Raw genomic sequence first — 15,234 nt, 5'->3', positions numbered from 1 at the left:
TTAGACAACTTATTGAGTGATTTGTTGATGACATTTTTGTATTTTCGCTAATCTTGAAAGTGTCACAGTAAAGGGTCTGAATACTTATGTACATTAAGTATTTCTGTATTTCAATTTTAATAAATTTGCTGAATGTTTTTTCGCTTTCATTCTGGGGTATTGTGTGTGGATTGATGGAAAATACTTTTATCTTAATTAATTTTCGAATTGAGTCTATAACACACAAAATGTGGAAAAAGTGAATGAAACTCTGAATACTTTCCCAAGGCACTGTAAATGTTGTCCAACAACATCAAGGTATGTGAAAGCTTTCATAAGGAGCAGTGCTTGAAGGTAGAACAATCTGATAGGCTGGCCATTACTCTGGCTGCTCCCAGAGCTTTCAAGCATCAAAGCTTTTCTCTCGAAGCAGACCAGGTAATAGCCTAGCCCTAGGTGATGCAAGACTGAACCAAAATAACTCCATTAGCACAAGGGGTTGATGTGAAAAGACTGAAGGCACTGCCTAGCCTGTATTCCTCTTGAAAAGCAAAACCCATTTAGATGCACGTAAATGATTTCCGCACCCCCTACATTATACATGTTTTTTTTTTACATTTTTATTGGCCTTTATCCAAAGCGACTTACAGTAAGTACATTAACTAAAGCAGCCATTCTCAGCGTAAAAGCAGTGGGAAGCTCGTTCCACCACTGGTGTGCCAGCACAATGAAAAGGCTTGACCGAGTAGTGTGATCGCTGCATCCTCGTAGAGGTTGCGGTGCCAGTTAGCCAACTGAGGTGGAAGAGCGGAGTGACCGGGCAGGGGTTTGGGGGCTGACCGTTGCTTGCAAGTAGAGACGGGCTGTTCCCTCTGCCGCCCGGTAGGCGAGCACCAGGGTCTTGAATCTGATGTGAGCTGCTACTGGGAGCCAGTGAAGGCTGCGAAGGAAAGGGGTGAAGGCTGCGAAGGAGGGGGGTGACATGAGAGAATTTGAGGAGATTAAAGACCAGACGGGCGGCAGCATTCTGGATGATTCTCTTCCAATAGGGGCCGATCTATGATCATAACAACAACAGCTTTCTCTCTCAACTAAACCTGGGGCCAGAGAAGGCCACCTGCACCATGGTAGAGATGCAGACACAAAGTCGCCGGCCCATTACTCAACACAGTGAACAAGAGCAGAAGAGGGGTACGCCGGAGCCTTTCGTGCATCTCACACCAGCTCACCTGTTTGTGGAACTGGTAAAGAAAGCTTTAAGACATCTGTTGAGCCCCACTAACTACGGAAGCGGACAGGGCGGGTCACAGTGTTTTCTGTGTGGATGCATGGTAGTACGTGTGAGCGTGTATGCACCATACCTTTTTCTGTGCGGAGGCGTTTGAAGGAGTCCGTCTTGGACAGGCCGGGGTCGGAGATGACCTTGGAGCCCAGCTTGACGGTCAGGTGGATGGAGCGGTAGCCCTGGGGCAGCTTGCGGTCGTAGAGGAGAGTCAACAGCTGGGCCAGTGTCATCTCGGCCGGCAGGGGCTGACCTGGGGGAGGAGGGATGAGACACAGTGGTAACCTACTTGCTCGTCGTCTGTTGGACGGTCAAGCTGTATGACAGCTATGTGGCATGACAGGAGGCGACCTAGATTACAGTTATTGCAGATGTTGTTAATAATAATAATAATAATAAATTAGACTTATATAGAGCTTTTCTAGACACTCAAAGACGCTTGGATGATATCATGAAAGAAGTACAACCAATGTCCATGGTAAGTAAATAAAAAACTATTATTATTATACAGAGTAAATATTTTACAAATGAAAATTATATTTAGAAACGACAGTCACTATCTTTGATCACCAAAGATGTAGTTGTTAAAAGCAAAACCGTTATTATATTCCTCAATTAATTCAGTGTTTTAGATGTATTTTTTTGCGCAATTTGACGTGAATAAATCCAAGTTGGTTTTGATGTGTGTGCAATCCAAAACACTGACTTCTTATGAATGAAACAGTTGACAGACAACCTGCACGTGTTACAAGGAGAGGAGCACAGGTGTGAGAGGACAAGAGGCAGACAGGCCCCCAGAGTTCCAGCCAAAGGACACTGGGGCTCAATGAACTGACTGAGATGGGAGGTCACAGATTCTTTAAGTAGGTGGGATCAATAGGCTTCCCTTGGCACAGTGAGGGTGGAGAGAGGAATGGGTCCAGCTGAGAGGAGGCTCTGTGTGTGTGTGTGTGTGTGTGTGTGTGTGCGCGAGAGAGGCTTTGTGTATGTGTGTGTGTGTGTGTGTGTGTGTGTGTGTGTGCGTGAGAGAGGTTCTGTGTGTGTGTGTGTGTGAGCGAGAGAGATGCTCAGTGTGTAGAGTACCTGGCAGCAGCTTGTGGTAGAGGTGGAAGACAGGTACGCTGATGGTTTTGGCAGAGGGGTCCACACCTGAGGAGGCCGTCAGCTTGTCGCTCATCACGCGGCCCCTCCGGGAAGGGGGGCGGGGAGGGGTGGACAGGGCCCGCTTGGACTGGGACTTCAGGCCTAAAAGGTAAACACACATTAGCTGCAACAGACAACTGAGAGGTGAGCCCATGGCCATATTCCTATACCGTTTAATATTCCATTCATGATTAACTTATTAACTTATTAGCTTATGCAAACAGTACAAGTAATGAAGGATACAATTGTATATAAAAGCCTACTTTGATTAAAAAGACCCCTATCATTTAACTTTCATGTGGTAAATTAGATCAACATAAACCTGTAAACAAAGGCCTGCCCTCTAATTTGTGCTGTGGAGTAAATAAATTAATCAATTTGTACACAGCCAGTTTGAGTGGCAGGAGGGGACGTGGTGGCTCACAGATGTGGGAGGTGTGAAGACGGGGGGTGGGGGGAGGGGGGGTACCTGAGGCGACGACTACGCTGTAGTTGTCCTGGAAACCGCTGTCGGCCTTCATCTTCTCCTTCTCCTCGTGGTTCTTCTTCTCTTTGTCTTCCTTCTGCTCGTTGATCAGCTTGGCCGTGATGCTGGGGGTGTCTGAGGAGAGGGAGACGAGAGGAGCGTTAGTTAGAGCCACCCGTTCCACCCCTGCGGTAAACAACTACTAAAGCCACTTTGTGAAAGAGTAGACAATAATTGTCATTAACATGTACATCTCCGGTTGTAGCTTCAGTGTGTCTGTGCACACAAGTATTGACATTAAGCCTAATTTATGCAACAACAGGGGCTATGAAATCAAACGGATGCAATCAATAAAAGGTCGAGCCTCTCTCACCCCCCCCCCCCCACCTTTCCCATTCCCTATGACGTCAGATAAGAAGGACTTGATAGGAGATCTTGCATTAGCAATTCCAAGGGCCAAACAAACAGTGTTTGGAAAGAACTCTGGCTAGCTTTATCTAGCTAACCCTTAGCCCTAACCCACCCTCTCCTGATAAAGGTGCTACTGTATCACGGCTCTATCTAGTGTTCTCAAGGTCCCAGGAGGACAGCCATTTATCACAGCCAACACGGCTAAATACTAACCGCTCTGAAGCATCATATACACTGGAGGGAGCTCTCTCATTGACCTTGATGGCCAGAATGCACTGAAAACAGAATACTCTCCACCCATTCCAGGTGGATTGTGTTACGGCTCTTCAGGAGTGAAGGGTCTTTCTGAACCATTGTGGATACTAGGTGGACGTTCTCCCATGGTGAAGGGACAGAGGGAGCATACGGGAGAGAGACTATTGCTGACAATATTTTGGTTCTAGAGGCACGATATTTAACAGAGGCGTGGCAGTGCTTCTTGCATAAGTCAGGGGCTTTCAGAAACTAAATCCTGTAGTTTAAGGAGTTTACATCTGTGCAGCTCACGCCAAGACTGGTCAACCAGGGATGGGGCTGCACATGCCTTCACAGGGCTTGAAGATGTGTCATTTAAGTGACACCAATACTCAGCTTGTAGATGTGGAGAATTTAGTATATAATTATATATATATTATCTAAATGCAGTTTTCACCTGCTGGTACATTGTAGCCATTCATCAGAGATGTTTTTCCAAGTTTTAACAAAAATTCAGATTTAGCTGACTGGTAGTGGTTCTCTATGACAACTGTAGCAAACATTCCTGTGTCAACAAATCTCACTTCTCTTTTTCTTTCGTGTTTCTGTTGACAGAATAAAACCTCAAATCCAGCGTGACTGGAACAAGATGTTCCCGAGTTGTTTACAGTGATGTACTGTGCGGTGGAGGAGGAAAACTATTTTCTTGATAGTTTCCGATTAACAAACCAAGGTGTGACAATTAATCTAGCACGCTCTCCCCCTTCAAATGATCCACCGAGAAGTGCTACAAATTAAACGCATAAATTAAATGCATAAATTAAATGCATTATTATCCAACTGAGACCCCAAATCCTTACTCCTGTGTCGCATGAAAATGTGTTGCATTATTAAAGCCGACTCACACTTATTCATGTTAGACTGCACTAAACATTTCTCCCGCTTTCTGTGCTGAGAGAATGCTTGATGACAGTGTGAGAGTAGAGGTGGTCCTGTTGTCCTTGTTAAAATAACCTGATATTTAAACCATTCCCACTCTTCATCTCTGCAATTCCTGAGCTGATATAATAAACTTAATTTTGCCATCTGTCTGATCATGCAAACCATTGTCTTTGTCTTCGCCTCGGTAGGCTAAAAAGGTTGGTCTAGCTTGTATCCAGTAGTTTGACTTCATTTTCAATGTTGCCTCTATTGGATAGCTGACGAATTCATGTCAGGGGGCTTGAGCCTAAAATGTTGTGAGAGGAGAAGCAGCGATTCTGGTGACTTTTGACAGGAGAATGGGTGAATGGAATATTAATATTTTGGATATTATGGATGGACTGTTATTGGCGGCGGGTGGCGTTCAAGATTAGGGAGGACGATCTAGATATCTTCTTGTGAGCATGGTGTTATTTCTATATACAGCCAGGGACGGACTGGGACAATGACAATCGGGGGATGGACCGGTCCACTAGTGATTGCAGCTAACCCATGACTCGTATTATTCCTTCTCACCAAACAGTCCTACAGTCCGTCCCTTCCCCCGAGTACATCAGCAGTGGGAGTGAGGAAGTGTTAATGTTAAGCCCAATTTATACTTCTGGTGTAAAATCTACGCCGTAGCCTACGCCGTAGCTCGTCACACACCTCTCCAAAAATGTAACTACGCGGCACACCTACGCAGACCGTAAGAACTGTGATTGGTCCGCTTGGTAGCGTCACATGCCGACTCTCAAATGCGGAAGCCATGGCAGAAATGTCATTTACTTTTTCTGTAATTACTTATTAATAAAGATTAGAAAAATTATGATAACCATTTTATTATCTTAGTTTAATGTCATTTCAATGCATTAGACATTTTCTTTACAACAAGCATAACAAAAAAATCGCTGCTATGCCGCTATGAGTACACCGTTCCAAAGAAGCACCCCATGGAAGCGTCAAGCACAGCCTTCCCATAAGGAGCGCGATTCACATTTACGAGATGTACAATCCTCTTGGTTTAGAAATAAATGATTACCTGTGGCGTTTGACAGCGGATGATGATAGACATATTTAATGTAAAGTTATCTATCTAATTTTAATTAATTAAATAATAATTTTAATCTATCTAAGTTAGGCTGATGTGTGCATGATAGACGCGCCTTTAGAACTCACTTGGTGGAGATGCTAACGGGCCTTATTACAATGTGTATTGTTTGACTTAGTATTCTGGAGTGCAATACGTTTCTACTGCTTGAGTAAGGGTCAATGGAGAACAGTGATGGGTGTGTGGGGGAACCCGTAGCTTACCTGACACGCGGTCCAGGACTTCAGCCAGTGTGGTGGAGATGGGGAGGTGGAGGGTGCGGTACTTGTGCCCTGCGCCGTACATGGGGTGCTGGATCACGTGACTGGTAGCGTTGATGCGTCCTTTGTATAGCTAAAGAAGCCAAAAGAAAGGTGAGAAAACAAGTCATACGTGAAACAGACTTGTGTTTATTAAAAGATTATTGCATCAGAATAACACTGACCAAGACCGATTCCACTACCCCCACTTGTGAATGATCGAGATATATGTAGTGGTTGGGGCGGGAAAATATGGAAGCAATTCAGCAGTGTTATACGAGTCCATATTAAGATTGAATGAAGATGGCACTGGCTAGACTTCCCCTTCTCCTCCCCTCCTCCCCTCCGTCTAACCAGGCCTTTATTGGAGTTGACATGGCTTCTCATTGTGCATGAATGTTACATGTGCACATCATGCTGGGCAACATTCACATCACAGCCACCCTAAGGTCCTCAGACAGCTGGACGGAATTCCAAACACCATCCATGACCCCCTCACACCAACCTCATTCCCTTCATATCAGCAGTATGTCAGTCAGTGTATATAATTGACTTTCTGCAAATCTGCTGACAAAACCCAAAAAATTCCATGATGGTCAAACAGAGTGAAAAAAAAGTAGTGTTGTTTACCAAATGTGTCAACATCAGTGTTTAGGTCCGCCCAACTATTAATCAAATGCTCATCACCCACGAGTAACCTTCAGTGAAATTAGGATTCCCTAGGACGACAGTGGTTTGATACGTTAACCATCAAGAGAGCCACCTTTTGGCAACACGAGCACAACAGTCACTCCTCACCTTCTCATCACCCTGACCCTTCTTTACCAGAAACAGGACCTGAAACAAAACAGGTGGTGTAGAATAACGACTAATAACAATAATAATTCATTATATTTATATAGCGCTTTTCCCAAGGCTCAAAGACACTGACTAAGAAGGCTCGGGGGTTAAAACTAAATTAGCTTCGGGACAATTGAAACCGATTTCTCCTCCACAGCACCCTGCTCCCGAAACGTCTCTCCTGACAATCAATCACCAGTGTGATTGAGTGTGAGTGATGGGACGTGGTGTGAGGGAACAGGACACACCAGCAGAGTGAAGCGTGCAGTGTGAAGGTCTGTAGTGCTGCACTGGCCCCTTGTGGCTAACTGGGGACACACCACTCAGATGGTGGACTAGTCCTTTCTGAAGCAAGTCAGGGGGGGAGTAGAGATGAAGTGGTCACCTCCATGCTGAAGCGAGGTTAGCTTGTGGTTGTGGTTGGGTATCGGTTAGTGTAGGGGAAGCCGAAGCTAGATCTGTGCCTAGAGGAAACTTCTACCTGGAGCTCGTCACTCCTCCTGACCAACTAGTCATATGTGTCTCCCATCACAAATGACAGAAGCTCCCGGCTAACCATCTGCTCAACTATGGGCTTCTGGTCTTAGACAGAACGGGAAAGAGATGCACATGCAGGAAATCAAACTATCGATATTCCTCTGAGCCGTGTTAGATTTAGACTGTTGATGACGTGCTAATCAGGTCAACAATTTGGAAAAGTTTATTTTTTATTTTTTTTCCAATGGAGTGATCAAGTTAACTGTAGGGGTGTAACGATACATCGATTCACATCGATGCATCGATTCATTGACTAACGATCTGATTACATCGATGCAATGTAAAAATATCGATCTATATCGTCATCTTAAAGATACACCTTTATTTTGAAATGGCACATTCTGCGTGACTGTCACCATTTCCGTGCAGCGCGCGACTAGCAGCGGCAAATTACAAAGTCAAAGAGCGCTGCACACTGTGTGTTCTGCATTTTGTGACTGCGGCGGAGAACAGCGAAGCGGTTTTAGCTGCGACTGCCAAGCCCGCCCACGGCCGACTGTGATTGGTCAATGCTCTAGTCTAGCCGACTGTGATTGGTCAATGCTCTGGTCTGTAACAAAGCATCTGTCTTATGAATGGGCAAAGGCTGCAGGTTGGACCTTACTTACTTTACTCCGGTTTGCTTGTCCAATTTCATTGGATAAACCTGAACAAAATTCCTATTGATAAAATCTACAGGTAAATCATTACTCCCGTAATCAGTGATCTAACATGACTGTCCAAGCATAGCCTTACCTTTCACCAATCAACACATCATATCAGATCAGTGCTTCCTAGAGGAAGTGTGATGGATGGCCCTATATTAAAAATTATCCTGACCTGCGTTCAGAGCGTAGTGTTTGTCCTGAACATGTTGATCAGTTAGTTTTTTTGAAGAAAAACCTCCCAAAGAAGAACACTGGAGGATATACTTATTATATAACACTGGAGGATATACTTAACTTATTTTGGTTAAGAAGAATGTATATAAGATGTACTGCACTGTACTGCATTTGCACTTATTATTTATTATTATTTTATTATTATTTATTATTATTGCACAAATATACTGTAGGTTTGTGAGACTAGTGAATGGGTCTATTTTTCTTTTTGTAACAGAAGAATACTGTATAATACAATATGATTTAAATGCTGGATACCTGGAAGAGCTCACAAATAAAATGGTCAAATAATATTCTAGTTGTTTTTGTGAGTGGATAATTGTGTTAGATTGGCATATGATATCGCGTCATATCGATCATATCGTCATATCAATCTTGAATCGAATCGAATCGAAATCGTATCGTGACTGACATTGTGATATCGTCAAACATTGTATCGTCATACAAACAAATCGATATAATATCGTATCGTGATGAAGCTGGTGATTTACACCCCTAGTTAACTGCGACAAGAACTATCAAACCAATGAACATCCAGGCTGGTATCACATGGAGACGATGATGCTTTGTATACTGCCTGAGACTGGGTGACCGACCAAAGGGTAAGACACTACAAGAGCTGATGGAACATTCAACTGTGAGCTCAGACCAAAAGTACCAGATTCCTCCAACACAGAAGTTGTTACTATCCTTTATCTTCTGACAGCCACCTCCTCTGAGTCCTCCATCTCATTCTGAAGCCCACCTACCCAAACCCCTGATTTGTAGGGAGAGTGTGAGACAGCGGCCCAGAGCAGTGTCCCCTAGTGCTGGGCAGAGGAAGTGAAACCCACCGGACATGGCGACTGCAGGAAGACGGTGACCTTCTCGTCCTCCAGCATCAGCTGCAGGAAGAGCCTCCGGATGAAGCCGGAGATGTTTCCGGAGATGGGCACGTTCCCGCGCTGGGGGGCCGACTGGAACAGCTCACACAGCACCTGCGGGGGTGGGGGGGGGGGGCAACACAGATAGTCAGTATGTAAGGCATCCATCTGCACGGTTGGACATCATGTGAGCACATTACTGTTGTGTGTGCTACTGGCAAGATGGAGTACAAAGGAAATCCGTACATTGTGTTTTAGATGATCGAAATATGATGTTTTGTGTTTGAGAATGTTGAACCTCGGAGTGCACAGCGGCCTCAGAGAAAGGCGACAAGGTGCATGTTGGTTGATTTGAGCACACCAGACAATCATACCGTTCATTTAATGTTTTGGGTGAATACTAAATTGAAAGACCGCTTTACAATACTTTGAGTTTTTGATTGTTGATTGTTGTCTCCTTGAACACCAGAACAGCCATGTGAGTAATTTTTTCTTTTATATCTTTGCACTCAATCAAATTTCAGGACCCTCCTTTCATGACTTTTCCTAGATATGTCCTGACAATCTTCCTCCTCTCTTTCTGCGCCTGGCTGCAGATTTCATTGCAGAACCTGTATCACACATTTTCAATTTATCTATTTCTAACAATGTGATGCCAGAGGTCTGGAAAACCGCTTTTGTGCTCCCACTTCTGAAGGGGGGTGACCCAAAATGTTTGAACAACTACAGACCAATTTCAAAGCTTTCTGTCCTAGCCAAGGTCCTTGAGCGACTAATTAACGATCAGATCAAGGACTTCCTAGATTCACACAACATCCTATCGCCCCTTCAGTCTGGCTTTAGGAAGCAGCACAGTACAGTGTCTGCTGCTGTCAAAGTGGTTAATGATATTATGAATGAATGAATGAATGGTCTTTATTGTCATTGCTACAGTACAGGTACCAAACAACGACATTTAGGAGGGGTGGCTCCCCTGGTGCTAGGAAAGAAAAAAAAAAAAAACTTAAAAAAAAACACAAGAAGGGAAGGAGCTGGTTTACATAAATAAAGGCTATGTACACTATCCACTATACTATACTGTACAGATAGACGACTAGGGTTGTCATATTGCACATAGTGTTATTGCACATTTATTTAAAGTGTCGCAGTTTGCAGGCTTGAAATACTGAGGCATATTGAAATACTGAGAAATATTACTGAGGCTTTGGATAAGAAGAATCACTGTGCTGCACTTTTTATCGACTTGTCTAAAGCCTTTGACACCGTCGATCATGCCATCTTATGCCAGCGCCTCTGATATTGGGCTGTCCCCTCATGCTGTTGGCTGGTTCTCCAACTACCTGTCACAACAGAAACAGTCTGTGCAGTTTGGTGATCTCTCATCCAACTTGCTCACTGTTTCCAATGGGGTGCCACAGGGTTCGGTCTTGGGGCCAACTCTCTTCACCATTTATATCAATGAAATAGGATTAATCTCTAATGCTGCTGTTCATTTGTATGCGGATGACACAATCTTGTATTGCTTTGCATCCTCTATCAACCGTGCCTTCGAGGCTTTGCAGACTGCTTTTGATGCCCTTCAGTCCCAGCTGTTTCAGCTCAGACTGGTGTTGAATACAGGGAAGACCAAAGTCATGCATTTTTCCAATAACAAGCAGGTGCCAAGTGCTCTTCCTGACATTGTATCATGTCAGGGTTCACCTATTGAGCTTGTACTAAACTACAAATACCTTGGCATTCAACTGGACGACAGCCTCTCTTTTCAACTGCACATAGACAAGCTTCTAAAGAAACTAAAATTGAAGCTAAGCTTTTTCTTTAGAAACAAGTATTGTTTCTCAGCTGCTGCAAGAAAACGTCTGGTTGCTGCCACCTTTCTGCCTCTCTTGGACTACGGTGATGTCTTGTACATGAATGCCTCTGCTACCTCTCTTCAACATCTGGATGCAGTTTACCATGGCGCGTTAAGATTCATAACAGGCTGTAAACTCTCTGGTTAACTGGTCATCTCTCTCTATCCGCCGAACCCTTCACTGGTATATTTTCATTTACAAATCCATCCTTGGTCTGCTCCCCTCCTACCTTTCTAACCACCTGTCACGCAAGCAATCCGTCTACGGCCTTCGCACACAGGACATAATCACATACTCCATCCCCTTGGTCCGGACCATGAAAGGCAAAAGGGCGTTCTCATTTGCAGCCCCTTCCTCTTGGAATTCATTACAGCAGAGTCTGAAACTGTCTCAGCTGATCCCTCTTTCCAGTTTCAAGTTCTTGCTGAGAGACATACAGTGCGAGTCCATGATTTGTTCTTGCTATTAAGTTGACCCTCCCTTTGCCCATTACTGACCCCTCCGTCCCTAGATCTTTAGCTGTCTAGTTTTAGGTTTTTGTAGTTTTAGTTTAGTTTTAGATTATCTTAGACTGTTTTAGACTAGTTTTAGACTATGTAGTTTTAGTCTATATTGACGGAAAGTTTAGATTATCTTAGACTATTTTAGACTAGTTTTAGTTTTAGACTATGTATTTTTTAGTTTAGTTTTTAGACTATGTAGGCCAGGTTTTGTATTGTATTTGTTTGTGGTGGATGTTGTATGCCTGTGAACAGGTCACACTTGAAAATGAGCCCTTGGGGCTCAACGTGTTCTTTACCTGTATAAATAAAGGTTAAATAAAAAAATTAAATAATGGGAACCCTGAAATCTGCAGCATTCTACCACCCAGTATCCGTACATTTTCAAAATCACATCAGTGCGTAGTAGAAAGCTATTTTGCAGTTTTTCTGTGTAGGAGGGAGGCTAATTTACAAGACGGTCAACTAGTGGTCGTTGTGTGTAAGTAGCAGCTTCCCATTGTAAAGACTATGGTCATTTGACCACCGAGGCGGCTCTTATAGTAGGTAAAAAAGGCACAGCTGTTCTAGTGTTAACATGGACGAGTTCAGAGGTGAGCACAGCCTCACCCAGAGAGAGAAACATTAGGAAATGTGCATGTCGCAGGAAGAGAGAGAGAGAGAGAGAGAGAGAGAGAGAGAGAGAGGGGGGGGGGGGCGACAGACCTGTGCCATGAGTCTCTGGTTGTTGGGGTGACAGGAGATGCACTGCAGGAAGAAGGCCACCGTGGCGTTCTCCAACGCCGTCCGCTGCTGGGTGGTCAGCCCGCTGCCCCGCACGGAGGACGACAGGGAGTAGCGCGACCCGGAGGGCTGGGGGGGTGGGGGAGGAGGAGGGGGGCGGGAGGAGGAGGAGGAGGCACCGCCGGAGGAGGAGTTGGAGGTGGTGTGGAGGGGTCCTGTGTGGGCGGCGCAGCCCCCTGCGCTGGCGCTGGAGTGGCACAGCAGGAACAACAAGGCCGTCCACAGCGGGTTCACCTCGGGCCCGCCCAGCCAGTCCTTCATGGCGTGGCTGTTCCCCACCTCGGTGAGGAAACGCAACACCGGGGCCGCCAGCTCCGCAGACAGGGGCGCCCTGCAGTGAGAGGGGGAGGAAGAGGACGAGGAAGAAGAGGAGGAGGAAGAGGAGGAGGAGGAGGAAGAGTGGGCTTGGTGATGATGGTGGTGGTGGTGGTGCTGCCGTCGTTCGGCCTGGGCCGAGGCAGCGGCTGGGAGGGGGAGGTCGGCGCTGGCCAGGAGGCCGCAGCAGAGGCCCGCCAGGCTGCGCACCAGTAGGGAGGGCAGGCCCGAGTCCAGGAGCTGCTCGATGGCGCCGGGGGACTGGGAGGCCGCTGCCAGGGTGGCCAGCTGCGACTCGGACAGGGCGACGGGCGGCCGGGCATGCTTGGAGTCGTCGGTGAGGCCTGCGGCGGCGGCGGAGGCGGCGTTGGCGCTGCTCAGGTCGTGCTGCTTCTTGCCGTCGTCCGTCATGGATAGGCGGTGCTGGGCCTGGGACTGGGCGGCGGCGGAGGGCGGGGCCACGATGCCCATCCAGGACATGAGGAGGGAGAAGTAGCTGGGGTGGATGTGGCACATGGAGCACAGCAGGCTGTCCACCGCCTTCTTCAGCACCATGGTGCAGGGCAGGGACATGGACCAGTTGAACAGCAGCCTGAGGGGGACAGGAGAGAGGGGGTGTAAGCAGGTAGAAACACCGTTCACACCAGTAACTCTCTAACCCAGTAGCATGGCAGCAGTGCATTCCAATGACAGGAACTTATGTGACCTGTTTCTGTATGTGGTGGAAAGTTGATTATATTTAACTTCTTGTGCTCATTGACCGATATGAAGTATTCATATCTCCAGAGCGTGTCTGTAAAATGTTAAACATAGGAGAGCGTCTGTAAAATGTTAAACATAGGAGAGTGTCTGTAAAATGTTAAACATAGGAGAGTGTCTGTAAAATGTTAAACATAGGAGAGTGTCTGTAAAATGTTAAACATAGGAGAGTGTCTGTAAAATGTTAAACATAGGAGAGTGTCTGTAAAATGTTAAACATAGGAGAGTGTCTGTAAAATGTTAAACATAGGAGAGTGTCTGTAAAATGTTAAACATAGGAGAGTGTCTGTAAAATGTTAAACATAGGAGAGTGTCTGTAAAATGTTAAACATAGGAGAGTGTCTGTAAAATGTTAAACATAGGAGAGTGTCTGTAAAATGTTAAACATAGGAGAGTGTCTGTAAAATGTTAAACATAGGAGAGTGTCTGTAAAATGTTAAACATAGGAGAGTGTCTGTAAAATGTTAAACATAGGAGAGTGTCTGTAAAATGTTAAACATAGGAGAGTGTCTGTAAAATGTTAAACATAGGAGAGTGTCTGTAAAATGTTAAACATAGGAGAGTGTCTGTAAAATGTTAAACATAGGAGAGTGTCTGTAAAATGTTAAACATAGGAGAGTGTCTGTAAAATGTTAAACATAGGAGAGTGTCTGTAAAATGTTAAACATAGGAGAGTGTCTGTAAAATGTTAAACATAGGAGAGTGTCTGTAAAATGTTAAACATAGGAGAGTGTCTGTAAAATGTTAAACATAGGAGAGGAGGAGGGAGAAGCTTCCAACAACAAACATCACGAAACAGAATTCGTTAAAAGTGAAATGTTCATCAAACACAGAGGCTAAGGTACGAGGCTCTACTTTGCCGTTGATGTTTTAACAATGAGACACGCTGCTCTAAAGCACGTGAAGGGCTTTACTGTGCACTCACTCAAACAGTTCTCTGTTCAGCAGCACGGGGAGGTCGTAGTCCACGGGCAGCTCGTAGCTGTGCCACAAGATGGCCGCCACGCAGTGGAGGTGGGAGGGCGAGGGCATGAGGAGGCCGTACTCCCGCGACGTGGAGACGCTGCCCAGGCCCATGAAGCCTGTGGGACCGCTCCTCTTGTGGGCCGCCACCCGCGATGAATCATGGACCCACTGGAGCAGGGCCTGGATTCTGGAGGTTGGGATGACATCATCAATATACACACATATCTGTCGTCTTTGATAGTACTAGACAGTAGGTTTGAGTCGTTGTTATTCCATATTTTTACATTTTAATCAGATAATTAAAGATTTGTATAATTTAGTCTTAAGTGCCTTACTCAAGGGCACTCTAGTGGTGGTGTTCCCAGGTGGGATATAACTCACATCACATAGAAAGAATGAGATAATGCATCGTGGAGGTGAACTCAAATGAAAGCTTAGTGCTAACCGCTACACCACATCCATCACATGAGCAGGTCATTATTACCTGTCCTTAGTTCCAGGGTCTTGTGTGGTGCCCAGCTGGTAGAGGATGTCGATGGTGGAGTCGGAGGAGAGGCCGTTGAGCCTCCCAAAGAGCAGCGGGCTGTTTAGGTCTGAAAACGACAGAGAAATCACCGTCTGAAACAGTTTGGCTAGACACCTAATAACAGTCAGAATGAAATCCCCCCAAGACCCTAAAAGGGGGCCAGAGACCTGGATGGTTGACAGTGATCAACCCTAGTCTGTCCCAGGATTGAGCATCACTGGACGAGTGTCCAAACAAACAGAGATGAAAAACCAGGTGACGGCGTGTTATAACCAGACTGTAGTGGTCTGTATGTGGAGGGTGAGGCTACGTACTGGTAGGGTCCGTGCCGGAGGCCGCACAGTTCCTCAGCAGGATGTCGATGAGCTTCAGGCCGATACGGGTGGACTGCAGGCCGATCTTCACCAGCACCGCCTCGATGTTGGGCGAGTGCATCCCGCAATAGGGCGACATGAGCAGGGCGGCGCAGGTCTGCAGCAGGTTGGCGGTGGGGGCGGCGGCGCTGGCCATCGTGGCCTCCAGGTCGCTGACGTGGGTCAGGCAGTGGTGCAGCAGACGCAGCCAGCCGATACTGGGGGGGCGGGGG

The 15,234-nt window shown here is 45.9% G+C and overlaps 2 protein-coding genes across 2 annotated transcripts in view; both read right to left on the bottom strand.

Moving 5' to 3' along the window:
- Positions 1-15,234, bottom strand: part of birc6 (baculoviral IAP repeat containing 6) — a gene marked incomplete at its 5' end in the record, with an annotated part of 126,890 nt that overhangs the window by 60,879 nt on the left and 50,777 nt on the right. The window contains 9 exons of the mRNA XM_080548216.1: positions 1,341-1,514; positions 2,345-2,506; positions 2,874-3,005; positions 5,790-5,919; positions 8,917-9,060; positions 12,005-12,989; positions 14,082-14,309; positions 14,607-14,715; positions 14,963-15,219. Coding sequence (XP_080404342.1) covers positions 1,341-1,514; positions 2,345-2,506; positions 2,874-3,005; positions 5,790-5,919; positions 8,917-9,060; positions 12,005-12,989; positions 14,082-14,309; positions 14,607-14,715; positions 14,963-15,219 — 2,321 coding nt within the window. The remainder of the gene's footprint in view (positions 1-1,340; positions 1,515-2,344; positions 2,507-2,873; positions 3,006-5,789; positions 5,920-8,916; positions 9,061-12,004; positions 12,990-14,081; positions 14,310-14,606; positions 14,716-14,962; positions 15,220-15,234) is intronic.
- yipf4 (Yip1 domain family, member 4) overlaps positions 10,293-15,234 on the bottom strand; it is a 62,048-nt gene continuing 57,106 nt past the window's right edge. The window contains exon 7 of the transcript XR_013937877.1: positions 10,293-10,305. The gene's annotated coding sequence lies outside the window, so the exon portion shown is untranslated. The remainder of the gene's footprint in view (positions 10,306-15,234) is intronic.

Source organism: Nansenia antarctica (genome assembly GCF_963989245.1).
Source record: "Nansenia antarctica genome assembly, chromosome: 1".
Classification (NCBI taxonomy): Eukaryota; Metazoa; Chordata; class Actinopteri; order Argentiniformes; family Microstomatidae; genus Nansenia; species Nansenia antarctica.
The sequence above is the reverse complement of the archived record's forward strand: the minus strand, read 5'-3'. Positions and strand labels throughout refer to the sequence as shown.